Source organism: Protomyces lactucae-debilis (assembly GCF_002105105.1).
Source record: "Protomyces lactucae-debilis strain 12-1054 chromosome Unknown BCR37scaffold_24, whole genome shotgun sequence".
Taxonomy (NCBI): domain Eukaryota; kingdom Fungi; phylum Ascomycota; class Taphrinomycetes; order Taphrinales; family Protomycetaceae; genus Protomyces; species Protomyces lactucae-debilis.
In genome coordinates, this window is record NW_024468016.1 from 6,675 (window position 1) to 22,126 (window position 15,452).

At 50.8% G+C, this 15,452-nt stretch overlaps 7 protein-coding genes across 7 annotated transcripts; 3 read left to right on the forward strand and 4 right to left on the reverse strand.

Moving 5' to 3' along the window:
- Positions 1–641: 641 nt before the first annotated feature.
- Positions 642–1,099, reverse strand: BCR37DRAFT_166578 (uncharacterized protein). Its single transcript, XM_040866232.1, has one exon. It carries the CDS (start codon positions 988–990, stop codon positions 745–747), a length of 246 nt encoding a protein of 81 aa, XP_040722471.1. The 5' UTR covers positions 991–1,099; the 3' UTR covers positions 642–744.
- A 1,807-nt stretch (positions 1,100–2,906) lies between these two features.
- On the forward strand, positions 2,907–3,936 carry BCR37DRAFT_351776 (Sec14 cytosolic factor; the record flags this gene model as incomplete). The annotated part of the gene is made up of 3 exons (XM_040868088.1): positions 2,907–3,059; positions 3,103–3,554; positions 3,597–3,936. 3 exons carry the CDS (start codon positions 2,907–2,909, stop codon positions 3,934–3,936), a joined length of 945 nt encoding a protein of 314 aa, XP_040722472.1.
- A 941-nt stretch (positions 3,937–4,877) lies between these two features.
- Positions 4,878–5,249, reverse strand: BCR37DRAFT_337812 (P-loop containing nucleoside triphosphate hydrolase protein; the record flags this gene model as incomplete). The annotated part of the gene is made up of 1 exon (XM_040867280.1): positions 4,878–5,249. A coding segment is annotated over one exon (372 nt), but the record flags the coding sequence as incomplete, so codon positions are not given.
- Positions 5,250–6,409: 1,160 nt separating this feature from the next.
- BCR37DRAFT_383572 (uncharacterized protein) lies at positions 6,410–7,924 on the forward strand. Its single transcript, XM_040870081.1, has 3 exons — positions 6,410–6,949; positions 6,991–7,083; positions 7,127–7,924. The coding sequence occupies exons 1-3, from the start codon at positions 6,679–6,681 to the stop codon at positions 7,849–7,851; spliced, it is 1,089 nt and encodes a 362-aa protein (XP_040722474.1). The 5' UTR covers positions 6,410–6,678; the 3' UTR covers positions 7,852–7,924.
- Positions 7,925–8,012: 88 nt separating this feature from the next.
- Positions 8,013–12,951, forward strand: BCR37DRAFT_383574 (nucleoporin Nup186/Nup192/Nup205). The gene is made up of 2 exons (XM_040870082.1): positions 8,013–12,471; positions 12,511–12,951. The coding sequence occupies exons 1-2, from the start codon at positions 8,085–8,087 to the stop codon at positions 12,744–12,746; spliced, it is 4,623 nt and encodes a 1,540-aa protein (XP_040722475.1). The 5' UTR covers positions 8,013–8,084; the 3' UTR covers positions 12,747–12,951.
- Positions 12,652–14,402, reverse strand: BCR37DRAFT_383576 (uncharacterized protein). The gene has a single exon (XM_040870083.1). It carries the CDS (start codon positions 14,258–14,260, stop codon positions 12,803–12,805), a length of 1,458 nt encoding a protein of 485 aa, XP_040722476.1. The 5' UTR covers positions 14,261–14,402; the 3' UTR covers positions 12,652–12,802.
- Positions 14,403–14,462: 60 nt separating this feature from the next.
- Positions 14,463–15,424, reverse strand: BCR37DRAFT_166568 (uncharacterized protein). Its single transcript, XM_040866231.1, has 4 exons — positions 15,274–15,424; positions 15,070–15,227; positions 14,806–15,026; positions 14,463–14,762 (listed from the first exon to the last, which is right to left on the reverse strand). The coding sequence occupies exons 1-4, from the start codon at positions 15,312–15,314 to the stop codon at positions 14,589–14,591; spliced, it is 594 nt and encodes a 197-aa protein (XP_040722477.1). The 5' UTR covers positions 15,315–15,424; the 3' UTR covers positions 14,463–14,588.
- Between the last annotated feature and the right edge of the window lie 28 nt (positions 15,425–15,452).

Below are 15,452 nucleotides of genomic sequence, written 5' to 3' on the forward strand. Positions count from 1 at the left end.
GTCATTGTAAAGCTGTCTTGGTACCAACGTGGGAGTTTGTCAATTCCTCAGCTGCTGTACTACCCAGTATCATCCAGCGAGCTTGCCGTGGAGCCAGAGCAGTGATGAGATCATGCTACGGTCCATACTCCATGCACATATCAAGCGCTCTAGATTGTGCCTTATTTCGTACACCTAGCTAGCGAGCAAAATATGCTGCAGACAGCAGCTCAGCTGGCCGTGTGGCTCTACTCTCTGCAGCACATTTTGCTCGCTTCGTGTGAGCTGCTGTCTGCAGCATATTTTGCTCGCTAGCTAGGTGTACGAAACAGATGGACCCAAACAGATCTCAGAAGCTCAAGAGCGCCCATCTTGCTGTAAATTTCAAACGTGCTGCAGAAGGTAGAGATAGATATGGCATCAGAAAGCCTGGGTGGTGCAATGACGATTGAACCTTGTGGATATTTGTGAAATGGCTGTCAATCGCCAGCATAAGCGTCGTTCGATAAATGGGACGCAACATGTGCTTCTGCGACATGCCAACGGCTGTCCGAGCCATAGCAACGCCGAAAATCTATGCAAAATTTAAGGCGAATAAACGATCGTAATCGGCCTTGGACGTGGAACTTAGACGAGACTGTTGCTTGACACTCAAGATCGTCTGATTCACTAGTCGAGTAGAGAAGGCTGTATTACTTTGAATTCAACAAGGACGGATCAGGCCATATTCTTTGCGACGCCCGCGCCACGCCGAGTACTACTGCATCACGCGCTCGGTAGAACCTTCTGGTTTTGCGATGAGCATAGGTGGCTGGCCACTCGGTCGGCATTGTCGTTATAGATTGCGTCAAGTACGGGCAGTAGATTTATTCCCAGCTGATTTGAGCATTGACCCGGCGATTGATCATTGTGCATAGATAATTTGTGTCTGTCGCTGAAAACCATACTCAGTAGTGCCATCAGCAAATTGAGAAGGCCGAAGACAAGTGTAGGTGAAAAGCAATGAGCCATCACACAACCGTCGTGTGGTAGAGGGTCCAAATTATCATGTCACATATACGCCAAAAGGAAAGAAGCATCGTCGTGAACACAGCGACACTAGAGGCCTTCGGAGCTCGAGAATGCCGTTATAAATGCTGCCAACACCTTCCACCATCTTGATGACAGGTCACAATACAAGGAGATCGGAGCGAGCAAAGACCTCGCTGCTTGACAAGCCGATCCACATCTCATTCATAGCAAGTGCGAGAAAAGCGCACCAGCTTCTTCCCAGCATCTCCGGCTCGAGACAGATTGAGCATCAGCGTTTCGATGGAGCTCCTGCCCCTAATGTCCATGTCAGAGTCAGGCAACATGTACAAGTCGCGACATGCTGGTAACTCCATGGTCTCGAGCTCGTCGTCAAAGGGTATCTTGCGCTCCTGCGATCACTGTGGATCTGCTCTTCGGCATTGACCACATCAAGTTCGTGTTGTTTCCGCTGTATCAGGCTTGATAAATCCAGTGCTTCCGAGCACGGGGCAATTCACGACGGCAGTACTTGTACTTTACGCCGGCAGCTGCAGACATTGCTAGGCGGTGAAGTCGTGTCTACGCAGAAACACTTTGTCCAGAGGTTGCAAAATGATGATCAACCAGTGCGAGAAGGCCCAGAGGTTCGTAGAGCATACCACATTGGCAATCCTAAACCACAACACCACAAATGACTAATGGACTGACCACCCAATCATCATCGCTTCATCTCTGGCAACTTGCCGCGTTGTTTTCTGCTCTCTCACCCTTTGCCTATCGACAACGCTGACCGCGTTATCTCTGCTCGCTATCTGGCTCGTCATCTTCTCTGCGATGCCCTAGCACGTTGTCTCTTGACCGGTCTCTTCTTATCCGACCTTGACCACAATATGAGCCGCTAATGCCACGAACAAGGTCTTTTTTGCAATGAGCTCGAGCTGTGGCCTACTTGTGCTTTGAGCGATGGGTCGGCTGTACACAGCAGGAAGACGTCGTCGAACACTACAACCCTGGTTTTCCGCAAGCCTGTCTGCAAGCAGCGCCTTCAAGCATTGAGCGATGCAAGCGCAAGCAGCGTGATCAAGCAGGAGGCCTTCATGTCGTTCAGGAGTTGTTTCGTTGCCAAATTCGCCTGGACGTGCTCATGGTGTAAGTGAGACTGGAGAATACAGTGCAGGACATACTTTGATACAGATGCGTGATGCGCTCCAGACTGGACAAGTTGTCATGCAGATTGGAGCTCTGACGGTAGTAAGCTTTGAGTTACTTGTTATACGGATGAAGCTTTGGCAATGGTGTTGCAATCGCAGACACGGATAGAAACCAGTGCAGTGTCTGAGTACATTTCTATCGTACTATTCCTTGTGCTTCCCCATGAACCGCTCTGCATAGTCCAACAAAGTGTCCACGCCAGATGGGATTGAGCTCGCTCGATCACGGAAGAACCCGTTGGCTGACCTCAAAGTTGAGATAACGGAAATCAATTGAGGTAAGAAGGTCTTTTTTGCGTACCTGAAGTGTTAGCCTCTTGAAATCTACCTGTGCTGCACATGCCAGAATCCGCTCAGCAGGGCGACGGTAACAGATACGAAGATCAGGGTGTAGAGATGAACTAGCTTTTGAAGGCGGCTGTGGGATGTTTCCAGCTGCCGCAAGCGCGCCTCAAGCTTGTTGACATCAGAGGGAGACATGAGTTTTGTGGGGTCTTGGAGCAGGTAGCAGAGCAGTAGATGGAGCAGCAGATGAAGCAGCAGACAGAGCAGCAGACAGAGCAGCAGATGAAGCAGCAGATGAAGCAGCAGATGGAGAAAGGTCTGGTGTCCGGCTCAGGAGCCTTGGACTGAAGACACGTGCAAAAACAGCACACAACAATGTCAGAAGCAAAATAGCGCAACCAGACCACAGACAACCAGACCATGGCTTCCCTGGACTCCTACCCGCAGACATGCCCATCCGCTGGACTAGGTTACCCCGGCAACCTCACTGCAGAGCAACAGACGAAACTGGAACAGTTGCGCAGCGAACTCGTGGCAGAAAGCTACAAGGAACGGACAGATGATGCATCTCTTGTAAGGCCATTTGTTTAGCATGCAGCCATTGCTGACTACCTAGCTACGGTTCTTGCGGGCACGCAAGTTCGACGTTGCACTGGCGAAAGCCATGTTCATCGACTGCGAAAACTGGCGAAAGAGTTTCGGCGTGGACGAGCTCAAGCGCTCATTTGACTTCAAAGAGAAGGAACAAATCAGCAAATTCTATCCTCAGTACTATCACAAGACGGACAAAGATGGTCGTCCAATCTACATTGAGCAGCTTGGTGGTATTGACCTCAAAAAGATGTACGAAATCTCCACGCATGAGCGCATGATTCAGAATCTGGTCGTTGAGTATGAAAAGTTCACCGACAACAGACTGCCTGCCTGCTCACGCATGAAGGGCGAGTTGGTCGAGACGAGTTGCACCATTATGGACCTCAAGGGCGTCGGCATCACCTCCATTTCAAGTGTCTACTCCTATGTCAAGTCGGCCAGTGCCATCGGTCAAAATTACTATCCGGAGCGCATGTAAGTGTCTCGACTAGTGATCGCATTTGACTAATCTGACAGGGGCAAGTTCTACATGATTAACGCACCTTGGGGCTTTTCTACTGCATTCGGTATGATCAAGAGTTTGTTGGATGAAGTCACCGCAAAGAAGATTCACATCCTTGGCTCGCACTACAAGGATGAACTGCTCAAGCAAATTCCTCCTCAGAACCTGCCCAAGAAGTTTGGTGGAACGAGTGAGACAGCAGGTCCAGTCGAGCTCTCTGATGAAGGGCCATGGACTGATCCAGCATTCGCATCTCCAGCAGCTACGGCGACTGAGCCGAAGGCGGCACTCATCAGTGGGACTGCCACTACCTCTGCGGCGAGTCCTGCAGCAGGCACGGCAGCGGCGATCTAGAGCGTAGGGTCATAGCATTCATTCTAGAATTCTAGAGAGTCGGATTCAGTCTCATCCACCACACTGCTGGCAATACTTGGTCCAGTCAACGCCTGCAATGTTCGGGCATGCTCCAGCTGATGCGCATTGAACTTGCGTTTCCTCTTGATCCCTGTTGCAGAGAGGACAGTGTTGCGCGTGAGTCGACCTCCGTGCTGTTGCGTATAGAGCTGTTCCATGTGTTCTTGTTGCATCTCACATTGTGTCAATATATTCACGAAGGGGCCCAATTCTGCACAGACTATCAATGTGGATCGTTGCCATGTCATGGGAGCGCACAGATGATCTGGAGATCTAGGTTCAGGATCCAAGATGTTTTGACATGCAGCCCTGATTTTGACCGCTGGCTGACCCGATTGAGCTGCGTTCTTGTCGTGATGCAAAGGACAGTCGTGTTCGATATTGTACCACCGGTCTGGCAAAGAAGCGCCTTGAAAATGAGACTGCAATCCACACATAGGATCATTGTCACCGTGCCAAAGACCTTGGTATCTGCCAGCAGGCTCGCTAACAATCGGATGGCCACTCAAATCGTCGATCAGAGAGGCTCGAGCTCTCGTGATCTCTTCATTCTCAGATTCAAACACTATATCTTCTTCAACGAACCTCGAGCGAGTTTGTTGAAGCAAGATGTCGGCCAGTGAGGCCATTTCGGAGACTTGAGCAATAGCAAGTCGAATCTGTGTGGCGCCGAGAGACGAGCTGCTTGATTTCAAACTGACTACCTCTGTTTGGGCATGACGTATGTAGTTCCTGTCCAGCTGAAGTTGCGCCAACGATGCACGTAAGTCGTGTCTGACGAGCGTGGCGCTAGTCATCGCTGGTGTGACCTCAGGAGCGACGAAACCTTGCCATTTGGAGATGGTAGACACGTGCGCAGCTACCTGCTCAACAGGAGGCACATCGAAGTGAAGCAGAACCTTTTTGTCTGCAAGTGGCCGTGGAAGCAGGCTGACATCGTTGCAAGTGAGAAGCAGTGGGCGACGAGCCGTAGCAATGAGCGCAAAAATTCCCGTCCAAAACTCCTTGTCCTCTGCGAAAATGACATCGACATCTTCAAAGAGCAAGACACACAGCGCGCCAGCTTTGCCGTCATTACTCTGGTTGAGCAGGTGACTTTGTGCAATCTCCCCAACAGCATCTTTGATGTCTTTGTGGCTGCGCTTCATGCCAGCGTGAACTTCAAATATCTCATAGTGTAGTTCGTCACACAAAGCTCGGATTGTGGCGCTCTTACCACTGCCGGGTGGTCCACCTAAAACCACAACATTGGACTGCCAAATATCTTCAGCTCCAGGCGGCAATGGCGGGACAGACAAGGCATGAGCCTCTTGTTGCGAGAAGGGTTCAGCATCGTCAGTACAGGGGACAACTTCTTCATCGTCGCTTTCTACTATCCAGTCGTCTAGATCGTCCGCTCCCTGTTCGTCGTGCAACCGGGTTGCCAGCTTCAACCTCGAGCGATTGGACAGTCGACGAGATTGTAGCCATGATCGAAGGCAGTGCACTTGTCGCTCATTGCCAAGAATTTGGTCTGCGTGCTCTGGCGCGTAGCGGGCACTAAGCATGGAAGCTTCGTCTTCGGAACCATTTTTAGGGGCGACGGCCCTAGGCACCGTAGAAGCACCATTTTGTGACACTAATTCGAAATTGTACCCACAAGAATTGCATCGTGCACATTCGACACGAGCATCAGAGTCAGGGGAAAAGGCAAATGCAAAGACGGTCGCTTCCGGTTCCAGCTTAGAACGCTTCCTCTTTCGTGAGGTGCTCTGCGAGAATGCAGCTAGCTTTTCCTCTGATTGCGAGACGACGTGCATGTCCGCCCGTGAAGGTTGTGGAGCATCTTTGAGCTTTGGCAACGAGCTTAGCAGTTGCAAATCGTATGCAATACGTTTGCTGATAGGCCTGTCTGTGGCAATCGCCTTTTTGAAGAATGCATGGGGTTCCCGAATGACACTCTGTACAATAGGCTCATTCGCTCTGACCTCCTTGTCCGTCTCCACGCCTACGCTCTTCTGACCAAAGCTCTGCTGGAAGAATGGATGTGGTTTGCGGTGAGGCTCTGGCTTGAAAGTCTTCTTTGGCTTGACAGGCTCGACAAACTTTCCAGCGTAAGATTTGGCAATCATTGCTCTCCATCGCTGCGGATCGATGCGAAGGACAAGGCGGCTGTCGAAGACCGGCTTCTTGGTAGGCGACTTGATCCCGGCCCATGCGCGCAATGTGTTCGTTTGACGTGCCTTTTTCGGCGGCATTCCATGAGCGGTCAGCACAGCTACTTGCTCCTCCGTGTAGAGTCCCCACCAGTCTTTTACTGCCTCAAGCAAGCTAATGTGAAATGCCTCCTAGTGCTCGAGCGCGTCTTTGGTTGTCGCGCGACTTGCGCCATGAAATTCCCCGGCAGAAGTTGCGCGGGCAAGCAAACATCCACATACAACACCTCAGGCAACCTGCAGAGACATAGACTGGTCCTTGCTTCTGCTCGTATACATCTGCGCATCTCAAGCGATATCAACTGGTCCATCCGGCTGCTTCAACAAAGAAGCCTAACTCAAACACAAGTCAGCTACAGCGTACAGCTCCATATATAGCTCTTTCGGCAACAGTATCAGGTATTGAAGGCTCAGCGTTCACTGAGAATTGCTCTGCCACGAGATCTGATCGGCCTAGCAGACAGCTCGCCGTGCGCTTCACGTCGTCATGTCCAGCGACGGCGATAATGTATCGCACATTGAATCCTGGACGGCTGAGGAAGTCTCAGCGTTCCTTGCCGGACTCGAGCTTGCCCAATATGATGATGACTTTGCAGAAAATGGCATAACCGGTGATATACTGGTACATCTTGACCACGAAGCGCTCAAGGACATTGGCGTTGTTAGTGTCGGACATCGCCTTGCAATACTGCGCAAGGTCTATGACCTCAAGATCAGGGATGGCGTTCAGATTGAACCCGAACACTTTGTACCTGCCTGTAAGCTGTCTGAGCCTACTTGTTCACATGCTAAAGTATAGCTGCTTCCGGGGCAGACACGCTCGAGGCCCCTGCTTCGCTGACAGATGTCTCGAAAGATCTACTGACCATCACATCAGCAATTCAACAGCGCGGTATGCCAAACTCACATTATGAATCATCTTCTGACATGTTTAGATGAACGTTTGGCAGCCTCGGATGCAGAAGTCAAGCGGCTAAGCGAATCCTTGGCAAAACTCAAGGAGCAACTCGCACCAATATTCAAAATGGCCAAAGAAATGCAACCTTTGCCTACGCCAGATCTCTCTTCCCCTGCTCAAGCGATACCGCGCAAGTTTAGCACAAAGAAACTCTTCTTGGGCTCAGCACCAAAGCAAATATCACCGACACACCCTCCTGCGCAATACTTTTACGGTGAGCCAGAGAGTCCGCGATCGCCAAGCCGCACGTTAGATTCCCCTGCTTTGCGTAGTCAGACTCCAGCGGGTATAGCGAGCACGCAGCACCTCGAGGTGGTTCCTCCTAGGCTGCCCCCTCCTCCAAGACCTCCGCCACCTGGTTCGTCGTATAGCGCTTCGCCCAATTCGACTCCCTCGAGCAGCAGTAAGCGAGCTGAAGAACATGCAGCTGCTGCCAGTGCCGCAGCAATGGACGCCTTTAAGTCATTCCGGGTAGGTCTAGACGACCCTTGCTCGAAAGTGCTTCCTGCTGCCTTGAAGAAGTACAAAATCAACAGCGATTGGCGCGAATATTCGCTCTTTATATGCTATCAAGATCAGGAGCGCTGTTTAGGCCTAGATGAGAAGCCTCTCTTGGTTTTCCAAGAGCTGCAACGCGCTAACAAGTCCCCGGTATTTATGCTGAGGAAGCAGAATGGCCAAGAAGAGCAAGAGCGATTTTAGTGATTTGGGGAAGAACAGATCTTGTCGTAGGCATTTGTATGTACTCTCAATGTCCTTGGAAATGTCAAAGGTGTAGACTCTTTCCGCTAAAGCCTAAAGTGTACCTGGTAGGCTGGTACTCGTACATGTACAGAGTCAAATCTTGGAAATCTGAGCGCGCACAACAACCGCGACCGCGCTCAAAACCTTCAACTTGACAAAGAGAAGCCCATGGGCATCGCCTGATTCCTCTCATGGCAGCTTCTGAAGTTGGTGCATCTATTGAGTACCTTGTCAGCTTGAGGACGGCTCTTGTGAATTTGCTCGAAGAGTACACAGCAGATCAGGGAGACGTCCTCGAAGACCACGCCCACACCTTTCTTCCCCTCCTCGATACAAAGGGGCCCTCGGCTGCATCTCGCAAGCAGATTGAAAGCGGCAAATGTGATATTGACGGCGAACCATGTGAACTCAACAAGGAATTCATCGACAAGTGCCTGGCTCTCTCGAAACATTTAGAGTTGGACGAAGTCCGTGCGGCGGAGCTTTTGCAAGAGGGAGCTTTGTCCAGTACAAAGTACGACAGACCGCCCTTTGCCTGTGCAGTCTTTCTTTACCATACTAAACGCCAATTGCTACTCGACTGCATGCGCCTTGTGTTGGAATCAGCAGCCGACGAAAACATCGACAGCGCTGTGCAGCAAATCTGCGTCAATTTCATTGACCGCGTCACTTCCGGAGACGTGAAAGCATTCATTGACGCCTGCCTTCGACAGCTGCAGCTCCTGAAGCGTCAATATCAGGAGATTGGCGATGGATCTGAGGCGATGAGGGTGCTTCGCGTCAATGAGCCCCAGCAAGACGATGAAATGTTCCAGACACTCATCCTTGATCAATACGAGTGTCTCGTCCTATTGCTCTGCAATTTCTGCAAGCTCCATCCGGAAGAGCATCACTTCATGTTCAGTCAGCTAGAATCCTTGTCTCAAACCAGTAAGTGGTCGGAGTTTGTTTCTCTGGATTTGATTCTGATTGCGCGCTCGGTACAGAACCTCTCTGCAAGCAGTAGTAGTGTCGTGGCAAGCAGGACCATTCAGCACGACTTGCTTTCCGCTACATTTCGCAAATTGATTGCAAAGCTGTCGGCCGAGTCAAAATGGTCGAATCTCCCTCTCAGGTCTATTCTTCAAGCCATCGTTGCAAGCGAGCTTAATGGTCTTTGTCGCGACCTAGAAAGAGATTTTGCTTCATTCGACTATGACCGGGATGTGGCATCGCTTTTCAGCTCGGCCCTTGAAGGCAACGTATTTCAGCATATGCTGACTTCTTACCAGTTTGCGACTTGCGACGTGAGCTCTACGAGTCCATTTGCCATTTTTATTGAACAGGGAGCGTACTCATTCTACCAGGCATCTGCTCATCACAGCAAGCGCATTCTGCTCGTGGCAGCATTGACGGAATGCTACCGATCCTTTGAGCACGCTTTTGTGACGAACCTGCCGGATCAGCTCAAAACAATCAAGTTACGAGCTGAAGATGACGAGACAGCTGACGATGAGCTCACGCCGCCTACAGAGAGCGGCCCTCGGCATCTCGAGCTCTTCTTTGGGCTGGTCCATACATTGGCTGTCGATGGGCCTGAGCATAATCGCGAGTTTTGGGACGATCCTGATGGCGACTTGCATGGATTCCTGGTATGGGGCTCTTATTGCGAGGTACCAAGCATGATCTATGCGTATTGTATGATGCTGGGCGCGCTCATAGCGGATCCTTTCGGCTCGAATGCTGCATTGACCTTTCTCAGCGCCACGCAATCGCAGCCCGATGCTGGGCAGCTTTTGCCGTCATCCACAGTCTCTTGGCCTTTTCTTTTCGATTCCTTCAGGTATTACATACGGCACCTGAACGGCAAATCGAACGCTTTGTACCAGCAGGACATCCTTGAAGTGGATGCTCAAAACAGTCTCATCTTGAAGTCCTATCTTTACGTGGCTCGTCAGCTCTCGCTCCACATTTCGGAGCAGCAACACGTTGTTGACCTAGATTCCAAGTTTGACTGTCTTGCAAGCCTGTTTCAATTACTCAGTTGCCCTTTACCCAAACCCCTCTACGCAGAGATCATTGATACAATCTGCGCAATGGCAGCACGGCAACACAATCTACAGATCAAATCATGGAAGCTGTTCGAGACATGGGTTGGTTCTGGGTTGGCGAATCTCCAACAAGAGCTTGCCATCAAAGCTCGAGCACGAGAGCAACAACAACATGGCCTGGATGCCTTGCTGTTCTTTGCAAAGAGTTCACCAGATTTGACAAAAGCAATTGTCAACTTTCTGCGTGTCCAAAATCACTGCATCACCAATTTGGCCTTTCAGCAATTGTCTATGAATGGCAGTGCAAATCAGGGACTTCAGTATGGCGTGGCGCGTTATGTTGAGGTCGTCTTTGATCTTCTGGAGCACGTATGCGCCGTTGATAACGACTTGTCTGCCATTACGAGAATTGAGCTGATGCATGCGTGCATGGCCTACTTTGAAGAGTCCCTTGATGCCGTCGGTCCGTCCTTGCTTCTATTATCTAAAGGCAGTACAGCTCTTGGGGTTATGGGCATAAGTGGAGCCGCTCGGGAGCAATACATGACCCTGCATCCCGCCACGCGAGTGCTTTCGCTGTTCGCGAAGGGCACTGGAAGCAAGCACTTGTTCAATTTGGTGGAGAGTCATAATATACAAGATGCAACATTACGCGCGAAGTTGGAACCTTGTTTGGAACAAGGGCTTAAGGTCTTGGACCATGTGCTCTTCCTGACTCCTCTGTTTGCAAATCTCGAAGAATGGACTCACCTGCCCAAGGCAGAGATGATGACTGGTCTCTATGAACGCTTGTTGAGCGACCCGAGTCTCGTGGTTCACTTATGCAGCCTGTGCGTCTCTGCATCCCAAAGCCTGACCTTGCCAGCTTTGGCGGTTCTCAGACAAATACTAGCATCTTGCGGGGATGATCATCAGCAGCGTGTGCTCAGCATGCTGGTGTCTGTCGACCATGTCAAACCCATTCTTCTAGGATTCGCCCAGCTCATCGAGTTGCATATGCTCGAAGGTGCTGCGTCGGAGACTGGAACAAAATCACTGCTGAATCTCATACTTGACGATTTGATAAAGCATCAAGGCCGAATTTGTGTCGCTCACTTTATCCTTGGATTTCACGTCAGTAACAATGCGAGTGTACAAAAGGGTGATGACCCTGGCCAAGTTGGCTCTGGATCATCCGTACTTCATGCGGTGATCCAGGCTGCAGCGAGCCCTGACACACAGCCCGAGGCAGCCCTCCTAGCTATGCAGATTCTGATGCAGCTTGTTGAATTTCCAATGACTGTGTCTCTGGTCTTTGAAGAGGCTTTGCCATTGCAAATCACACAGGATGCTCTGCAGGCCATGTCCCGCGCCACTGATAGCGATCTGGCTGATAGTCATTTTGTCGCTTTACGCCATACTCTAGATTATCGAGCCGCATTTCAGCGCTACGCAACCAAGGAGCTCCTGTATCTTGAAGCTTGCGATGCCAAGACTGACAAAGTGGCCCTGCTCAACATGCTTGCCTCTCCCAACTCTGAGCATACCGACGAGAGTGGTCGTACACAAGCGCCCTTATGCTCCTTTATGGATGTTTTCCAGACACGCCTACCGACCCTGCTCGTGCCGCCTCCCAAGTACTTTGTCTTTGAGGCGTTGTCTGTACTGTTGACGGAAGACCCAGACGCGCTACGAACAGTTACAACTGCTGTCAATTGTCGCCTAGAACAACTTCGTGGGGGTCTCGGCAAGGAACATGTTGCGGACGCAGTCGCCGAAGCAAGAGAGCTGTGTACATATGCTGCAAATTACCTCGCAACATCGAAAGCTTATGCGACACTCGTGGCGACCCGTCAATCTTGGACCAATTTGGCTGTCTCGGTGTTGGACTCCGCCTCAGACTCGCAGCCAGATAGAAGTGCCTTCCTATCTGTTGAATTCTTGGAGCTCCTGCTGCCCAGTACAATCAAGGCATTGGCGGAAACTGATGTTGATATCGAGACAATGGTAGATGCCGCCTGCTTGATTGTCACGCGATCTCATCTGTTTGCCATATCTCCCGAGCAGCAACAGCATTTTCAGCGAACTCTGCTCGTTGCCGCACTACACCCAGCCGCCTCGAATTCTCTCAGAGAAAAGCTCTATGTCGCAATTGCTACGCTCGTTAATCAAGCTCTTGTCTCAAAGGAGCCTGATCATCTCAAGCTATCCCACTTGGCTTTGCGTCCTTCATGTGCCAAAACTGTCGACCAGCTGTGTCAAGGAGTAACTCAAGCTGAAGGACTATTGCAATTGAGCGCATGCATTTTGCTTGATGCGGTCATCACGCTCTGTGATCTGTTTGAGCCTGGTTACATGCCTCAAATGCTAATTCGTTCGAACTTATTGATGCAGTTGATTAATCACTTTGCTCGGTACCTTTTGTCTTCTGATGCAGATTTGGATATTACCGAGCGTCAGTTCGACCTTCTTCTTCGTCTGTGCATGCAGAAGGAATTGGCAACTGAAATTGTACAACGCTCACATCTCTTTGACGCGCTCATCGCAGGCAGTGCATCACGAACCGATGGTGAGTGCTTGTTCTCGAATGGACGCACACTAATGCTAGATATTCACGATTTGACCAGGGCACCAATAGCAGTAGCGACCATGAGGCTGGTCGCCACCTGCTGTATTACACTGAAGCCCGCGCAGGCGCTGCAACTTCTTGACAAGTATGAGAAGGTTCTTCGAGATAGTGCCATGCGCTACAAACAAGCTATGCAACAAAATGGACAGGAGGGGTGGACAAGCATGGCGTCATTATGCAGCTTACTGGACGAGATGATGCAGACGATGCGCTAAATCTTCGCTTGAACTTTGACCGGTGCCTTGGATTGCTCGAGGAGATTGTCGAGATTCTAAAAGTTAGCAATGTAGAAACGAAGCAAGCATACCCGGAGAATCTCTGATATCTTCCTGTCAAGTGGCTCGAAAGCTGCAGTGACAATTGCCGGCTGATGTCTCATGGACTGTTGAGCTACCTGATGCCGAGCCTGGTCTTGGATGATGAGCATGAACGTCTTGTAGAATTTGTCGTCCTTCACATGCGACGCGAGAGCTGCGTCAGTGATGGCTGGATCTAAGTGCTGCACGAGCTGCGAGGAACTGCGCCGTGTCTCGAGCATCTCCATCTCATCGACAACCCCCCTGTGGCGAGGCTCATCAATGAAGTCTGCTTTGACGGGATCGATCGACATTAGTTTCGAAGAACGCATCTCTTGGACGCCCGCAGGCAGTTCAATGTCTCTGGACACCCTGTGCTCAGCGAGAGCATCTTCCACCACAGCTTGTTCTTGGGCCGCTCGGGCTGCAGGTGGCTGAGACTGTAATTGAGTCGGTGGCAAATGCAGATTGGCAGTTGTATCTTTTGAGGAGCTCTTGTCAATTGGCGCTTCAGAGACCAAGTTTGGAGGCGCATCAACTGGCTCAAACTCTTTTGCACCGTACCGAGCTGCACCGAGCGTGGAAATTTCAGTCGACTCCGTTAGTGCCTCCTTTCTGCTTTTCTTTTTGAAAAGGCTGCCAAAGACGTTCTTCTTCTTCTTGTCCTTTGGAGATTCGACTTTTGAAGAGTTGTCCGACAATATTGACTTGACTGAACCGATGGATCCTTGGCTGCCGCTGCTGTTGTGGCTAGGCTGACGGGCAATCGGTGCATTAGGTTCTTCAGTCTCGCCACGCTCTGTCGCTTGGCTCTTGGCATACTCAGGAGTCAGGGTCAGCTTCTTTGTTGGCCTCGTGAAGGACAAGTCTGCTGATTGCAAGTCGACGTCTGCAGTGCCATTGGTGACATGACGAATTGTCGCTTGTGGAGATTGAGCGTTTTGTGCTTCTCTAGCTTGCTCTGCTTCTGCTTCTTCTAGCTCGCGCTCTTCGTCGGTATCATAGTAAACATCATAGACGACAACAGTCGGCGCTGCAAAAGCCACACCCCTTGAGGCCTTACGATTTCTGCGCAGACTGAATTTGCTGGGCTTTGGGGCGGCTTGCACAATATCATCCAAATGACTGGCACCTTCGCCAACATTTCTGTGCTTGTTGTAACGCGCTAGCCGTTCTGGAGGTGTCTCGATATGTTCTGCAGGAAGGTAGCCGATACTTTGATCCTTGATGTTGCGCACGAGCCACCAGTACGAATTGGTGTCGTCGAGCAAGACAAGTGTATCGCCCTTTTGGCATGTTGCTTGTCCCTCGACCGTGGCTAGGAAAGTGTGCAGCGCATAGACAAAATTGAAGTCTATGTTTTCGTCTGGGATGGTTGGCGAAGAGGAGATAGAGCTCGCCAGCTCTTCGTCGTCAAACTCATTGTCGCTCATGTCTGCAGAGCTCTGTCCCGCGGCACAAAGATACAGAGGTCTTTTATAGGTTTATACGCAGAGCTACAGCTGTGAAGAGTACAAAATCAATGCGATGCGTCCTGCTGTCAGCGCATTAGAATCTGTGGTGGCTGGTCTGTCGCGGTCGTTGAGTTGAAGTCGCCAAATAGACGCGACAGGGGAAGCAGCAGCACATTAACAGATTGACAGATCTATAGGGAACGAGCAAGGCCCGGTCGACAAGGTAGCAAGCAATGATCCTGACGACAGACTACATGATAAATAGCCTAGTCTCAATACAAAAAGAATCTCAGGCCACAAGCAATATCTACTTACCCTCTGCTGCACGCCTCAATCGCATCTGTCGCTTCGTCTGCGTGTTGATGTACGTGCCAAAGACAAAGGCAATGGCATTGAAGAACGGCACCCAGGCTTCAGGCGCAAGGAACTTTTGTGCAAAGATGAGTGCAAGAGGAGAAGTCATCCATGAGATCTTCATAATCTAGGCCTGTTAGCAAGTGAATGAGGAGAGGTCAACGGCATACCGGCAGCAAATTAGTCCTGAGGGCACCCTTGATCTGGGCGGTGTTTCGTGCACCAGCAATGATGGCCATGCACGAGATAAAGGCCGTGTTCTGGATGGGCGAGACGATCAAATTGCTTGCAATGATTTGCAAGATCTTGTCCTTGGTGGTCGTCTTGCCTTCAAAGACCTTCTGCAGCGTCGTGACCAGGAAGTGGCTCAAAGGAGCAGAGACAAAGGCACCTGGCAAGTTAGTTTCGCATCTGATGGCTGATGTAGAGCGTACCATAAGCCATCATCTTGGGAACACGGTCAGAAACGTAAGAACCATCCTTTGTCTTCTCTCCGGCCAAGTATGAGGCAGTGACTTCCTGGATACCGTTCAATGTGGCATTTGTGATGGCTTTGGTTCGCAATGGGTGGAGAGCGAGTTGGCCGAGATATCTTGCATGTTAGCGCGCGTCAAAATGACTGCCATGGATGCACTGACTTGTGGAGGAGGGTCTGCTCTGTGGCCTTGATTGTGCTCATTGTAAGACTGCTGTAGATGGCTCTGGAGTATCGAGCGAGTGTGTATGCGGGGGGTGGCCGAGTCCAAGGCAGCAGCAAACTGAAATTCAGCGCGCGCGGAGACTTCCCCTCGGGCCGCGCCGAACAAGCTGCTACCTA

Excerpts from the sequence above, each read along its gene's own strand:
- BCR37DRAFT_166568 (XM_040866231.1), bottom strand. The coding sequence starts at position 15,314 with ATGAGCACAATCAAGGCCACAGAGCAGACCCTCCTCCACAA. Across the intron at positions 15,027-15,069 it reads TCCCAAGATGATGGCTTATG|GTGCCTTTGTCTCTGCTCCT; the intron begins GTACGCTCTACA and ends CTAACTTGCCAG. Across the intron at positions 14,763-14,805 it reads TCAGGACTAATTTGCTGCCG|ATTATGAAGATCTCATGGAT; the intron begins GTATGCCGTTGA and ends TAACAGGCCTAG.
- BCR37DRAFT_383576 (XM_040870083.1), bottom strand. The coding sequence starts at position 14,260 with ATGAGCGACAATGAGTTTGACGACGAAGAGCTGGCGAGCTCTATCTCC.
- BCR37DRAFT_166578 (XM_040866232.1), bottom strand. The coding sequence starts at position 990 with ATGGCTCATTGCTTTTCACCTACACTTGTCTTCGGCCTTCTCAATTTG.
- BCR37DRAFT_383574 (XM_040870082.1), top strand. The coding sequence starts at position 8,085 with ATGGCAGCTTCTGAAGTTGGTGCATCTATTGAGTACCTTGTCAGCTTG. Across the intron at positions 12,472-12,510 it reads CAGTGCATCACGAACCGATG|ATATTCACGATTTGACCAGG; the intron begins GTGAGTGCTTGT and ends CACTAATGCTAG.
- BCR37DRAFT_383572 (XM_040870081.1), top strand. The coding sequence starts at position 6,679 with ATGTCCAGCGACGGCGATAATGTATCGCACATTGAATCCTGGACGGCT. Across the intron at positions 6,950-6,990 it reads CGAACACTTTGTACCTGCCT|CTGCTTCCGGGGCAGACACG; the intron begins GTAAGCTGTCTG and ends GCTAAAGTATAG. Across the intron at positions 7,084-7,126 it reads ATCAGCAATTCAACAGCGCG|ATGAACGTTTGGCAGCCTCG; the intron begins GTATGCCAAACT and ends TGACATGTTTAG.